General features: G+C 36.2%; 1 protein-coding gene across 1 annotated transcript in view; it reads right to left on the reverse strand.

Annotated features, from left to right (window-relative positions):
- LOC104281475 (nipped-B-like protein) overlaps positions 1–14,249 on the reverse strand; it is a gene marked incomplete at its 3' end in the record, with an annotated part of 72,965 nt that overhangs the window by 34,868 nt on the left and 23,848 nt on the right. The window contains 2 exon segments of the mRNA XM_009879481.1: positions 7,721–9,123; positions 9,125–9,272. Of these exon segments, the coding sequence (XP_009877783.1) occupies positions 7,721–9,123; positions 9,125–9,272 (1,551 nt within the window).

Here is a 14,249-nt window from a genome sequence, read left to right on the forward strand (position 1 = left end):
ATACTTCTGACATCAAAATGGCCTGTTTGCACACATATCTATCACAGCAAATGAACAAGTGCTTGAAGAAAAACTGCCCCTGAAGTTCATTTCAAAACTGTTCTTTACATGGCACACTGAATCCTTCGTGATCCGTTTCTTCCTCACCAGCTTCACTCTCCTCCAAATAATTCTGTGCCCTGAAAAGTTTCAGGAACCGAAGGGAAAACCCAGGGAATCACATATCCACATCACCCACATCAGAAACAGAGTGGAAGACTGAGACGTCCACATCATCACTCAAGTCACTGTGCCCACAGGATTTCTCTGCTGCAATGAACTTGGTGCGAGGGAGAGAAGTAATGTTAGGAGGAAGCATATCCTGCATTATTTCATAGAATCTTCTGGAACAGATATTTCAAAATATTTTTTCCTAATCTGCCCCTACACCGGCAAAAGAAGGCGGCTCTCAGCCTTGGGCTAAACAAAAGAGGAGGTTCAGACTTCCTGCTTGTACTCCAGTCCTTAGCTCTGGCATTGAAAAACTGCACCCAGCCAGGTTGGTGGGTCAGAGAAGAATATGGACACAGCAAGGAAATAATTCCATGATACAGCAGAGGTCATTGTTGTCCACAGCCAAGCAACATAGACTCAAAAAGTACTTTACTATAGTACAAAAAATACTTTCAGAAGCAAGAAACATTTTTTGACGAAGAGATTTCCAAAGACCCAGGCATAGAGCAGGGAATATACCCAACATGCACTCTCCAAAGAAGCCAAGAGAACTCCCATTTACACCACTATCAACAGTTTCCTGAAGTCAACTGCTGTGTGAACTACAGCCACAAGTTATTTTATTCCTTGTTACTATTCATTGGCTTTTTGTCTTTGTAGAAATTAATAAAAGGAGGGCAGTGCAGTCTAGTTTTGCAAGACACTTCACAAAAAATAAAGTAGTACTCAAGAGTAAAATGGAGCAAGACTGGCGACTGAAATAAATGCAGTGCTGCACAAAGCCCCATATTTTTATGAATGAGTTCAGCTCTTGGATTTTGCTGTCACTGCTTTTGAATATATTCACCGAAATGTATGTCAACTCTATTTATTGTACTAAAACTTAAGGTGTTTTGCACAGTTGCAAAACACAGTGTGATTTTCTGTTACTATTAGCATTTGTAATACAAAATTTATGCTTGATCCATTTTCCCAGCCATATATTTTGATTAATTTTAAAACTGAGTCATGGGGCCTCACCTAAGGAAAAATACCTTAATTAAATAAAATCAAAGCACACCTCATAATTTTTCTTCTCATAGAAGGAAAACTCCTATATAAGCAATATGGTACAACTAAGCTCTTTGCACAGAATAAGCAAAACAAATGCCTTGATTTACTTCTGATCTGTGACTACAGTCACATCAGGAAGATCTGCAGTTTTCTCTCTGTCATGGAAACATTCTCAGACTTCATTACTGAAAATTTCACATGAAGCTACTACCATTTTGCTTTTTCAAAGTAACAATTACATCAGCAACAACAAAAGATTGCTGATGTTCTAGCTTTTAATATAAAATACTACAGGACAGCTGCTCAGAAGATAATTACACAGTACTTATATTTAAGGAACACTTATGTGAGGCAAACAATGCTTCAGTAATTTGAAGAACAGGTCTCATCCTTTTCTGTTCATTTGTAATGTTCCCACGGAGCAAAAACAAATTTCAAATTTCAAGTAAACAGTGTAAATTTTCTTACACAAAACTAGTCACCTATACCTGCTGAAAACGTGGACCAGCAGAAAAGTTAATTTACCAGAAGCAAACATGAGGCTTTTCTCTATTTGTATTTTGCCAAATTTACCCTTTGTTTAGGAGTAAATTCAAACCAAACGTTTTGAGCACATAGCCCTACACATAAGCCATATTTAGATACTTTGACATATGAACATGTCTGCAATGCATATTGTAATTGACGTCAGAAAAATTGCTGGCCCACGTGTTTATATAATGCAATGCACTGTTGCAAAAATTATTTATGCAAAATAAATTCCTAGACTCAGAACCCGATCAAGCAAGTATGTCCAAGAACTGAAGGCAGTTTCAGACTTGCAACAAATTGCTCCGATATATTAGGTAATAAATTTCTATCACATGTGTCAAAGTAATTTTTTTAGAAACGAACTAATTAAACAACGCACTCCTGAATCTGCAAACAGACAAACCATCTTATTCAGATGAACCAATGTACAACAAAACTGGTGGTCAAGTTTATTGTTGCTGCTAAAATCTAGATGTGCCACATGCAGAGCTCACTCTTACTACCTGTAGAAAACTTAAGAACAACTATGAGAGCAAGAGTCAGAAGATTTACCTTGGTGGCAAAGACTAAAGTAGGAAATAATTAAAGCAGCTGCCAGGCAAAGTACTGTGCTGAGAATGTCTCCTCTTGCACTGGTAACAGACGAATGTAAGAGAGGACTCCACTGTACAATGGCAGAATCCCTGCTGTCTGCTGATACGTTTATCCAACACCTAGTCCTGAAAAACTAGCACCAAAAAAAATGAAGCCCCAGAGCACATGTAAAATGCCCGTACGAATACTAACATACTTTATGGGATAGGATGGACACACCGTATCTTAAAATCCCTGCAAGAAGGAATGATCCCTTCTGGGGCAAAGCAAGCTAGAGAAATGGGAACATCCTAGACTATTGGATTTAATGGGTTATATATAGACTGGTTTTGGCTTTTAACTAAACAATGTCTGGAACATTTTTCAAACTGTGAACGTGTTTAATCCAGAAAGGAGAAAAAAACAATCAGGGTTACATGGAGAGAGTATAAAAAAATGGATCATCTGCAAACCAAACATATCTTTAAATACTTCTAATGCTGTGAGGGACAGCGAGCTCTTCTCCTAGTCTAGTTAAGTTGAAAAAGAGGTAGTCACTAATACCTCAAAAAAGATGAAAACCAGGAAGACTGCAGAATTCTTATGAAAACCATGTTTTTTCCCTAAAATTCCAGCTAAATGTAGTTTAAGAGAAGCTTTTAAGACTTCAAATGAGAAGAATTATTATAAACTTCTTGTTGTAAACCATGAAGTAAATATTATATCTTTTCTTCCCCTGAAATGTGGCATTATTTTCCATAGAGAAAGCTATGACATGCTTGATCCACTTGGCAGTGCATGCATATGCAGGATGATTAGTGGGTTATTACTCTGGCCTTCCCACATGCAAATACAGTTGATATTAGGAACTCCCAAGACAGCGATTTCAAATTTCAGATTTCAAATTTCGGATTTGTAGAAAGCACAATTTGTAGTAAACAAGCTGAGTTTCATCTGTTTCATTTCCAAAGCAAAGGTGTTTTTACTCCAGTTCTGTCCCTGTAGCACAGCTGCCTGCCCCACCAATTTCAGTGAGTACAACAGTGATGTCTGTTTCATCATTTTGGAAATAAATTTGAGCGAACTCTAAAACTTGTTTGATGTGCTAATATCCATAAGCTATTTTTCTCCAAGTTTTGCCAATTTTTTCTTTATGAAGTTCTATGCATGAAGGATTTAAACAGATTTTTAAACTTGATACTCTCTTTTGTCCACAGTTTTCAAGTGTACTACCGAACTAGAAAATACTCATGAGTAGCTCCGCTGTGCTAACCAGAAGTTTGTGAGATGTATCACAGGCTGGCTCACTGAGTCAACACAATCTGAATAACACATTTCATCCTGGAATACTCCCGTTCTTGTCACTGTTACCTAGATGACGAACACCTAACTGAGTACTCTGCTTATTTTCACTGGTGTTAGAACTCAAAAAGTGATCATCATGTTACACAAATGCCGAAGTATAGTTAGTACAGGCTCTGAAAAATTCATCTGGAATTAAAAACAAACAAAACCCCAAATACGACAAACAACGTAAGCACAGAATACAGAAAAATCTAGAAGCATTGTTTCAACTCTCTGACATGAAGATGACTAAAGAGTAAATTCTCAGTCGATCCTGTAAGAATATGTAAGAAAAGCACTTTTAAAGAATGGTAAATCTTCACTCATATTTCAGATCACAGGAGCAGAGAATGCAATATATTTAGGAAGACTTGTAGTGAGCAACACAACCTTTTGTACCATTCTGTGTTGTACAAATAATGAAATCCTGTAACAACCTACACAATGAAGGAGTAGCATTTGGATCATATTTTTGATATTTTTTTAACAACAAACTCTTTGACTGAAGAGCCCAAAAGGTGTTTCTGAATGTCTTAAAAACAAACACACTCATTTGTCCTAGAAGTAAAACTTCCATTACATATGAAAGGCAGCCCTTCAAACAAATTGTAAACCAACTCAGATATCTCCTTACAGAGAGTTACAGTTTCTCCTATTACTCATATCTGTTCTGTACTTCAAAAAAATTTGTCTTGTTCAGAATGCAGCAACTATCCCATCCCAACACAGCTGATCAGTATAGCTCTAAGAAGCAGCAGAGAAGGTATTCGCTGAAGCTCTGAAAAGAAAGGATATCAGGCATGACCTCCTCAATGCAGGCACAAAGTCAAAGGGAAAAGTTTAATGGATTCCCCAACAACATATCTTTGTATTAAAAACAGGATAAAAGGCATTCTCAGATGTTAAAAACAAAGAAAAAAGTGTTACAGTTCATTTTGATCTGACAAAACAGGCCACAAAATTTCAACATAAAACCTCTTAACCAAAGCACCATGAAAAAAAAATTTCTGTAGCTTTCCTCTGATCTACAGTGAAACTTGCAGAAAAATGCTCAAAGATCAGGAAAGTGAGGAATAAAGCTGTTTCTTCCTTGTAAATGCTATAAGGGACTGTTAGTATCATTCAATATTAACAGTCATGTACTATGGATACTGCTACCATTCACAAAATAACATCTCAAAACTGTGTATAAAGTTTGATTAAAATGTTAGTCTTTTTGCAGTACAGTGCAAAGCTTTATCCAAGGCAAAATCATGGTATGATTTTCAAATTTAAAATTTACTCAAATAATGTAAAAAGTTTCATAGACTTTATGTTTGCAAGGCATTACTTTTATCTTAAAACAAGTCAATTTTACTGAGTTTTCTAATGATTGGGGACTAGTCCGTTAAGATAGAACAACTATCTAAATAGTGCCTTGAACTGGCTGAAGTTCTGTTTTAAAGTGGATTTCAGATAAGTCACAGCGATGATGGTAGTATGTGACAAAGCCTAGAGAAGAAAGTTTCTTGGGGCACGAATGGATGAGAAAGCAAAAACAAAGCACAAGAAATACAAGGAACTAAAATAAGGAAGGATAAAGCCAAAACATACTATGCTACATGGAATAAGAGGGATGTCAGAAGTGGAATAATGATGCTAAAAGGCAACACTATACAAGATTTGCTACAATCTATTAAGAAATACAGGATGAACTAAATGAAGAATGTTTATGAAAGTAAACACTTCCTAGTGTATTAGAATGTTTGTAACTAAAGATGGCACAGAGTAAAACAGTGAACACTATTTCTCTCAAATGAAGTGAGGGCATTGGCAACAGCATGAATATTTTCTATATCAGTCAGTTGTTGACAAACGGACTTTACCTTAGGAAGAGATACCTTTATAAATTATGAACCTTTCCAAAGATCAGAGTTCACCTAGTTATTTAGCATAACGTATCCTAGAAGTAAGTTACCAGAAAGTTGAGGTGGATGAGGAAGAGAGGGGGGAGAAAGTAAAACGAAAAATACACATAAAAAATCTGAAGTGCAGACTCTCTGATATCTGCCCGTCTGAATGCTAAAACTTGAGTTAGAACATTATTGTTTCCATGGAACCTACTTCTAGTATCATTTTAAGAACCTTATTCTGTACACAACAGCAAAAAGAATGATATCAAATCCGAACATTTTCTTTCCCTGGAAAATATGTCCCAAGGTATTTTAGACTATGGAAGAAATACATGACTTCAGAAAACAAAAAAATACACAAAAACATTGCATAGAAGTTAGAAACTCGACATTAATGCATTTCTCATATGTGACACAGCTACTGAAGGCATGCTGATCAGAGTCATTAAAACCATGACACATTAAAACATTATATATAAATAACCACATAAAATGCAGACTACCAAAACAATACATCAGAAGCATTTTAGAAAGCATATATGCACTGTATACAGCTCTGAGGGCTCTCAAGTTATTGATTTTCTGCACACAGAAAATTCACAGAACCTGTGAATTCAAAATATATCCTTCTGAGACTAGAGCTATATTCCCTCAGAAAGTTTTAAGTATTCCCTATCAAGAACATAAAGGTTTTATCTGAAATCTTTAGACTGAACTGACGACAAAGATGTCATCATTCTGTGTTTAACTCTAGATACCTATTACTAGGCATGGAAATTTTGCCTGTTCTGAACTTCAAAAAGGGACAGGAGAAATACGCACATTTCCAGGATAAAAAGAAAATACTTGACAAGAAGCCTGATATTTTACAAATTTAAATCTTCAAAAGTTAATGCAAACATGTTAGAAGATACAGATGTAGCACCATGAATTCATTATACAGGCATAACCTCTGTACACATGCACATAGTTTATACATTCACAAAGATGATTTCTATGTAATTTCTGATCAGATTAACTACATAAGAAAACATCTTTATCTTGAATTCACGATATACCTGGAACTGCATTCATAAAATCATCCTGTATACAGCTGAAATCCTCTGTTCGACCACCTGATTTTTCTATTTTGAGACATGATAACTCCATAAACATAACTATGTAAGAAATTTAAATGCTTTCAATGCTTAACATTAAAAAAAGGAACCCTAACCAGTTAGTAACCTTGATTTCCCAATGTGAAATGATCTACTTTAGTCTGAAACCAAAGAAGTCAAAATTAGAGCACGACAAAGAAGAGCAAAAAAAAAAAAGCAAAGAAAAGCAAAAAAAAGTGTTAAATCTGCAAAGAGGCAATCAATTTGATCAAATATCAAAATTGCAAAATACTCTGAATTATTTCCTTTCCTTATTACCAATTTGAAAATGCCAGCCAGTTGTTTATCAGTTCCTTTGCTCTTTCTGCATACAGTGGACCTAGAGACAATGAAGCCTGAACTCCCCTAAAGACAGAACCTTTTCTGCAACCTTTTGTCACACAGCATCAAGTGTGGAGGCTCCCCAATAGAGTTGTACTGATACTGTAAAAGAGGCAGATGGGACTTTGCAACTACAATCTAACCGCATCATGTCAAAACATGCTTTTTAAAATCACATTTCAGTTCAGACTCGAAGTGTAAAAGAATCTTAGAGCTTATATACATAGTATTGCCACCACTCCAGCTACACTGATTTAGTTACAGTACCAGTCCCTGACACGGACACACCTAAATCAGTTTAAATCATACAGACAGCAGTGAAGTTTCACTGGGTAAACTACCAGGTGAAACTAATGTAGGTGAAGTACAGTTTAAGATTATTTAAATGTTTTCACATTAGGTAATTGCACTGGGTACTTGCACTGGAGTAAACAAATAATTTCAGGTACATTGTAGCAAGATTTTCTATAACAACAAATCGATAGAAAAGTTTCACTTTGTTCCCCAAAATCACCCTATGAGGAAGCATACAAACTAACCATCAAAAGTTTGCATTTAATTTCTAACCACAGAAAGTAAATCTAAAAGAATAGGAGTGTAAAAGATATAATGCAATTAATATGAAAAAAATCTTACCTTTATTAGATTTGGATGACTTGTTCTTGTTAGGTTTAAAACAAGAGCCCCTTGACTTATCTTCTCTATCCTTAATAAATTTCTGTACATCATCCAAAGAAAGCTTTTGAAGAACAACTACAGGCTTAGCTCCTTTATTTAGATCTTCAACTAGACCAATCTTCTCTACTTTATCCTTCTGTTCACCTCTAAACTCAGTTTTCCTTGACTCCTGAGTAACATTGCCATCTTTATCACGCTTGATTTTTGGAATGACAAAATGTTTCAAGGCGCCAGATCTTGCTCCCAACAAATAACTGGGAAACTCTGCTTTATTGTCAGTATGTGCTTTAATACTGTCTACTTTACTCTTATTACCATCTGTCCTTCGTTCATCCTTGCTGCTAGGTGATTTAAAACTAGGTTTATCAAGTCTTGATTTACTAGAATCTCCTTTACCTTCCTGTTTAATACGAGGGCTGTCAGGTCTTAATTTCTGATCCCCAGAAGAAAATCTTTCCCTTGATTCACCAGACTCATGCCTATGTTTCCTTTCAATTTTCTCAGGTTTTGAACCATCAGATTTAATACCATGCTTAGAATCATGTTCACTTTTGTTTGAGGATCTCAAATATTCAGGCCTTCTAATCTTGGATGGATCTCCTCTGTATCTCTCTGATTCCCCCCTGTCCTCAGATCTTTGTTTAAGGCTATCATGGTCACGCCTTGGTGTATCAGAAACTGAACGCAGGTCAGGCCTTTGTTTTGTTGGATCAGATCTACTTTCAGTTTTTACCCTTGAAGGATCAGATTTCACATCTAGTTTATGCCTAGATATTTCAATTTTCTTTTCTGACAATGGTTTAGTGGAATCCCTCCTATTATCATGTCTATGTTTTGGTGTTTCAGGCCTGCCTTCATTCTTCTGTTTTGGTGTTTCAGGTCTGCCTTCACTCTTCTGTTTTGGTGTTTCAGGCCTGCCTTCACTCTTCTGTTTCGGTGTTTCAGGCCTCTGTCTTACTTCTTGTTTGCCATTATTTTGTTTTCCCTCGTTTTGTCTCATCTCCATTTGCCTGGTCTCATTTTGTTTTGACTCTGTCTGTCTGTTCTCAATTTGTTTAACATCCATTTGTCTGCTTTCATGTTTAGCTTCTAACTGTTTGTTCTCACTGTGTTTACTTTCCAACCGTCTGCTCTCATTTTGCTGAAATTCCATTTGTCTGTTTTCATTTTGCTGGATATCTGTCTTTGGACCCTCAAAGTCTGACTTTTTCCTAAAAATCTCAGGATGGTTTTCAGGTTTAAATTTAAGAACTCCAACAGTGTCTTCTTGGGGAACATAGACAAATCCATCATTATACTGCTTAATGTCTTCGGGTTTTCTGATGGTGTCCAAATCCTGAGGTACTGTTGCCTGAGAGTCCGCTATGCTGCAGATCAATACTAACCATCAACGCTGGCCTTGCCCCGTTTCCTGCAGAACCTGTCTCCTGAGAAGCTGCTCTATTTCCTCCAGTAGCACCTCCGGCCTCCTGTGGTTTGTTTTCTTGTTTTCGCTTCTTCAGTGGCTTATCTGCAAGTTAAAAGAGAAAAATCACAAATTATGTGTATAGACTGGTAAATATTCAAGCAAGAATGTCCATTCCCCTCCACTCCCACCAATTAATCCTCCTCAGCAGTTTTGCACACACATAACAAAATCCATTGAACTTAAAAGAACAGAACTTAGCCAGCTGATGCTTTTTATAGTATTCAGACTATAGTTGATTGTCAGCCTACCATAGATGTCGATTAATCATTAAAAAAGCCTACCCTCAAAATATATGAAATCAAAGTTCCTGGGTAACTCCCAAGAGAATCACCTAATAAAGTAGCTGCAATAAACACACAAAAATATTTAAAAAAGCTAAACTAACCAACTACACTTGAGGCAAAAGTCCGCAAAGTCAAAGTTAAGGTGCACCTTCACAATTACTTTTGGAGGAATGCTACTAAAAAAAGATTCTCTTCTGCAGATTCAGCTTGCTTCATTATACATGAACTAAGCAAGGATCTGCAATGATTAAGACAGAGGTTCTTCCTACCTGGTGCAGTGCATCAGTTGGACTTCATACATTTTAGCAAGGGAGCACACAAATAATGAACAAAAATGACTAAAATAACTCCAGCACCCCATGCTTCTCTTTGAAGCAAGCAGTATGCCAAGAATGGGAGTCTATGCCATAACACACGCATATTGGGCAGGAGGGAGGGGGCACTACACACTTCAAAGCTGTAGTATTTTCCCTTTGCAATCAATGCTTTTCATGGACGAAGGAAAAAGTTCAGTGATAATTTTATGTAGTGTTAAGAGCTTGACTCTGCAATAAGCCTTTCAGTTTATATTAGAAAATCATTAAGAGTAGAATACAGAAAAATAGCCAGGCAACCACAAATTCTATAATTTGTTAGAATTCATAGAAATGAGAAGCACATGGAAGTATCCAAGAGTATATTCTAGTCATCTAAACTACAACCTATTTATATTACCAACGCAGTACTCTAGAATTAATGCCTGCCATGAAAACCAAAAGCCCTAACTGCACTATAGTTTTTATTAACTATCATTGTGTAATTTGTCAAAACAATCCCCACAATTACTTTCTCTGTAATCAGGGAATATGACTTTAAGTCTAAGGAATGACTAAACATAGGTTGGAAATTCTGTCATAGATCAATTGTCAAAATATCTAGAACACAAATGCAATATACGAAAAAGAACTTATTTTGTGATACATTTGTAGTGCCTTATCACCAGATGCAATGAGCCAGCTCTCTTTTTGGGAGCAGAAGAATGAACGGTAAGCAGGATGCAATCAAGAAATAAGGAAATAAACTCCAAGGTAAAAAAATACAAGCCTCTCTCAAATAGTAAACCTGAATTATAATACATGACTTCTAAGTTCTTCTCTATTTGTAGAAGATTCTTATTTAGGAAAACTAAAACTTTAAAGGATCACCTCCAAAATTAACATTAGAACATAATAAAAAGTAGTAACATGGTCAATTCCAGTGATGTCAACAGGCTTTTTACCTCATCATTTACATTTTCAAATCTATCTGTACATCCTTAGCTTCATAAAACTCAAAAAAAAAGGTACAACATTTAATGACTGGAAAACAGTGAAGTTAGATACAACAAACTCCATGCAGAAACTGTCAGCTGTAAATACAGACCTTTTCAAAATTCAACAGAAATCCGTAGGAACATCTGTCAACTTTATGATAGACATGTGAAGCAAAATAATTTTGCCAAATAAAAGGTGCAGCTTTTTAGCACGGAGGTTTTTGCTTTTTCTGTACTACAACTACTGTTGGATTCATATCAGAACTTATACAGATTAACTATCCTATGCTTTGGATTAAAATTAGTATATTTACTGAAACATTCATGCAGCGACAAAAAAAATCTTTTCCCTTCTGTGAATAAGAGGGCTTCGACCTCACACAGCTTCATGGCCGGTCTTAGTAATGTTCATGAAATAGAAGACTAGTAGGTTTCAAATGTGATTTTTTTTAAAATAAAGCAAAACAAACCCAACCCCCACAACCCCCGCCCCTCCCTCCCCCCATATACATTAAAAAAACCACACACACACATCATTAACTTATTTCTTAGGTAAAACTTTCTAAATTTTGAAACACAAATTGAGAAACTTGTGTTCCTAGGAAAAAGTCAGTCAGCTTTTCCATTTTTGACTCAGCAGCCACACTGAAAAAGTCCTGTGGAGTTCTGAAGGAGAATCTATCAGCAGCCTTTAATACATTACTGTTATCAGTTATTTGTCCCATTCCTTAACTGAGTTTAACACCTGTAGCAGAAAGGAACACACATTCTATTTCCAGAAGTCCATTTCATTGTCCAATGCATCACTCTAAGGCACTAGTGAGGATGGATTGCATTAACCTACCAGGCTGAACTAGTCAGTTAAGAGCCAAGCAAATGTTTCCCTCTGCTACCTCTACTACAGGAGCAAGGCAGATGGCCAGGAGTAGTGGTGCCTTAAACGGCTGTAGCTGGATCAACCAAAACTCACCTGTCAGAGCCCTCATGCTGAAAGCTCCAAGATTAAAAAACCAAAACAATTCAAGTAGGACCAATTTTCTTGCTTGAACTTCTGTAACTGAGCAGGTTCAAAATACTGCTGCTCTTCATCGTCCAAAACATCAAATTGTAAGTTGAGAGCATGTAAGTAGATGAGCACATCACAACTTGGCATAAATATTCTCTCTAAATATAGAGATCTTCTGATGCATCTTCTTCATCTCTCTTGACAAGTACTGATGTCTTAGTAAGTTATTAGAAACACAACCTGTTGACATCTTATCTGAGAAGAAAGGGACGCATTCAATGTATTCTCCTCCTAAATGGCAATGTGACTGCAGACAGAGTTACAGGTTACTCACAGATTTCTTCATATTTTCAGTGCATTTTAATAGTGATCCTCAGAACTAGACTTGATCATTACTGGTCTGTGTCTATGAGATTACTGTATCTGGGACAAAAAAGCTGGCCCAAGTATTTGAAAATATCAGTTTGAACATAGAAGATAGGATGAGTACACAGTACCACTACTGTCATCATCGAACATAATGAATAAGCATTGAATAAGTATTGAATATTCCAGTGAATAAGCACAAAAAATTTTTAAGTTGCCACGATATCTGCAGACATCTGAAAGCTGAGATACACCGTTGGGCTTCAAGGGCTTTATAAAATCTTGAACTCACTTTGAACTACGTAAGAATAATCAATGTAGAATCAGAGACATGAGGAGAGAGTAATTACTCTCTGAAAACAGATGCCTTCAGATTTTCTGTTTTACGGTCAAATACAGGGAAGTTTGCATAAATCTACCTAAAGACCTCATACAGCTTTGATAACAGATGAACTTAGGAATTTTCACAACATCCATTCAAATATACTTCATACACTTTAAGGCATCAGTATCCAAGCTTCATCCACTTCATTCCACAGACAGCAGAATTTCTTCTTGTTATCAGGATCTAGGAATTCACTAAAATAGCAGACTAATATTTTTCTTTGAAATCCTGCAGACCTAGATTCAAAGCTTGCAACAGTTCTGAATGTGTAGGCTCAGAAGCTCTTGAGACCAATAAAGTGTGATGAGGATCTTTTTGCTTCACTCTTTGTAACAGTTTTCATAACAAAAAGAGTATGTAGTAAGCCAGAGAAGAGCTTTCGGATTATATCAGAAATATGTAGCCAAGTTGGTTGTTTTCAGATTATTTTCTTTTTTGAATCATTATTCCTTCCTTGACCCTACAAAAATGCAGGTACATCCAAAATATATCTACATTTTGTTTAATTCCTTGAACAAATTTGTGACAGTTGAGAGTACAGTTTGATCCCAGTTATTTTTTTATGTATACATCCTTTGGCTTGGTAAATCCACATGGATGTATGTTCCCTTTACATCGCAACATGTTCACCAAAAGGCAGTGCCATCGTACTCAAAGACATCGTACTCAAAGACTAAGCTACCTTATTCTAAAAAACAGGAGAGATGTTTTGTCAAATTAAATGGGTCACTGTGATGCAAGAAAAAAAAAACACATTATAGGAACAGTAAGTTTGAAATGGAAAAAAGATGAACTGGACTTCGAAGTGGTTATCTCTCACCTGTCCTCTTATGAACAGTATTCCTGGAGACAGACTGCTGCCTTCATCTTTAAAAATATCAGTGTGTCAAAACAATGCCTTCAAATACACTTCTGTTGAAACTGCAGGTCAGTCATGATTTGAAGAATATCCTGAAAATGGATATGCTAGGAAGCTGAAGAAGTGTTAGGGACAGCAGCTGGATGAGGGGTGCTGTATTAAAGAAGTATCTCTGTTCTTCTGTTTAACCTGAAATCTTTCCAAAGCAGCAGCCAAAGCACCATTAGCGCTCAAGTCTCTGACGTTACTGCTTTCTTGCAAACCTGATGATTGCCTTAAATCTCCAATCTCTTTCACAAAAAACTGTAATAGGATGATAGCCTAAAAACTTCTAGAACTGCTTGTCCCAGCAAACTGAAATGGGCCTTTTGTAAATATCTGTGAAAAGGTTGCAAGTCTAAATAATAACAATGCGTATGATTGCTAAGCTTCATTTTAACAGAATGGTAACACTCTACGCTATTAATGCTGTTTGGTAGACTCTAAAATCTAGAGATTTCTGACCCATCTCGAATGATCTCAAGGATAGATCAGATAAATCATCATTTCCTCATTTACTACTTGTCACAAATTCAACTGGAGACTTTATATCCAGGATGGTTATATGTGTGCTCCTCTTCAGAACCACAAAGAAGACTGATTCTCTAATGCTGAATTCTGGATGAACGATTTTGATAACTCCAGTAACAAACATTCTTTTTTTAAAATATAATGATTAAGACAATATTTTAAAGCTCTAACACTTTTCAGAGATTAGTGGGATATGCCTCCACTCATTTGAATTACTTGTATCAGAAGTGAATAAATTTAAACCAAGTATACCAGTCC

Source organism: Apaloderma vittatum, unplaced genomic scaffold (assembly GCF_000703405.1).
Source record: "Apaloderma vittatum isolate BGI_N311 unplaced genomic scaffold, ASM70340v1 scaffold19852, whole genome shotgun sequence".
Classification (NCBI taxonomy): domain Eukaryota; kingdom Metazoa; phylum Chordata; class Aves; order Trogoniformes; family Trogonidae; genus Apaloderma; species Apaloderma vittatum.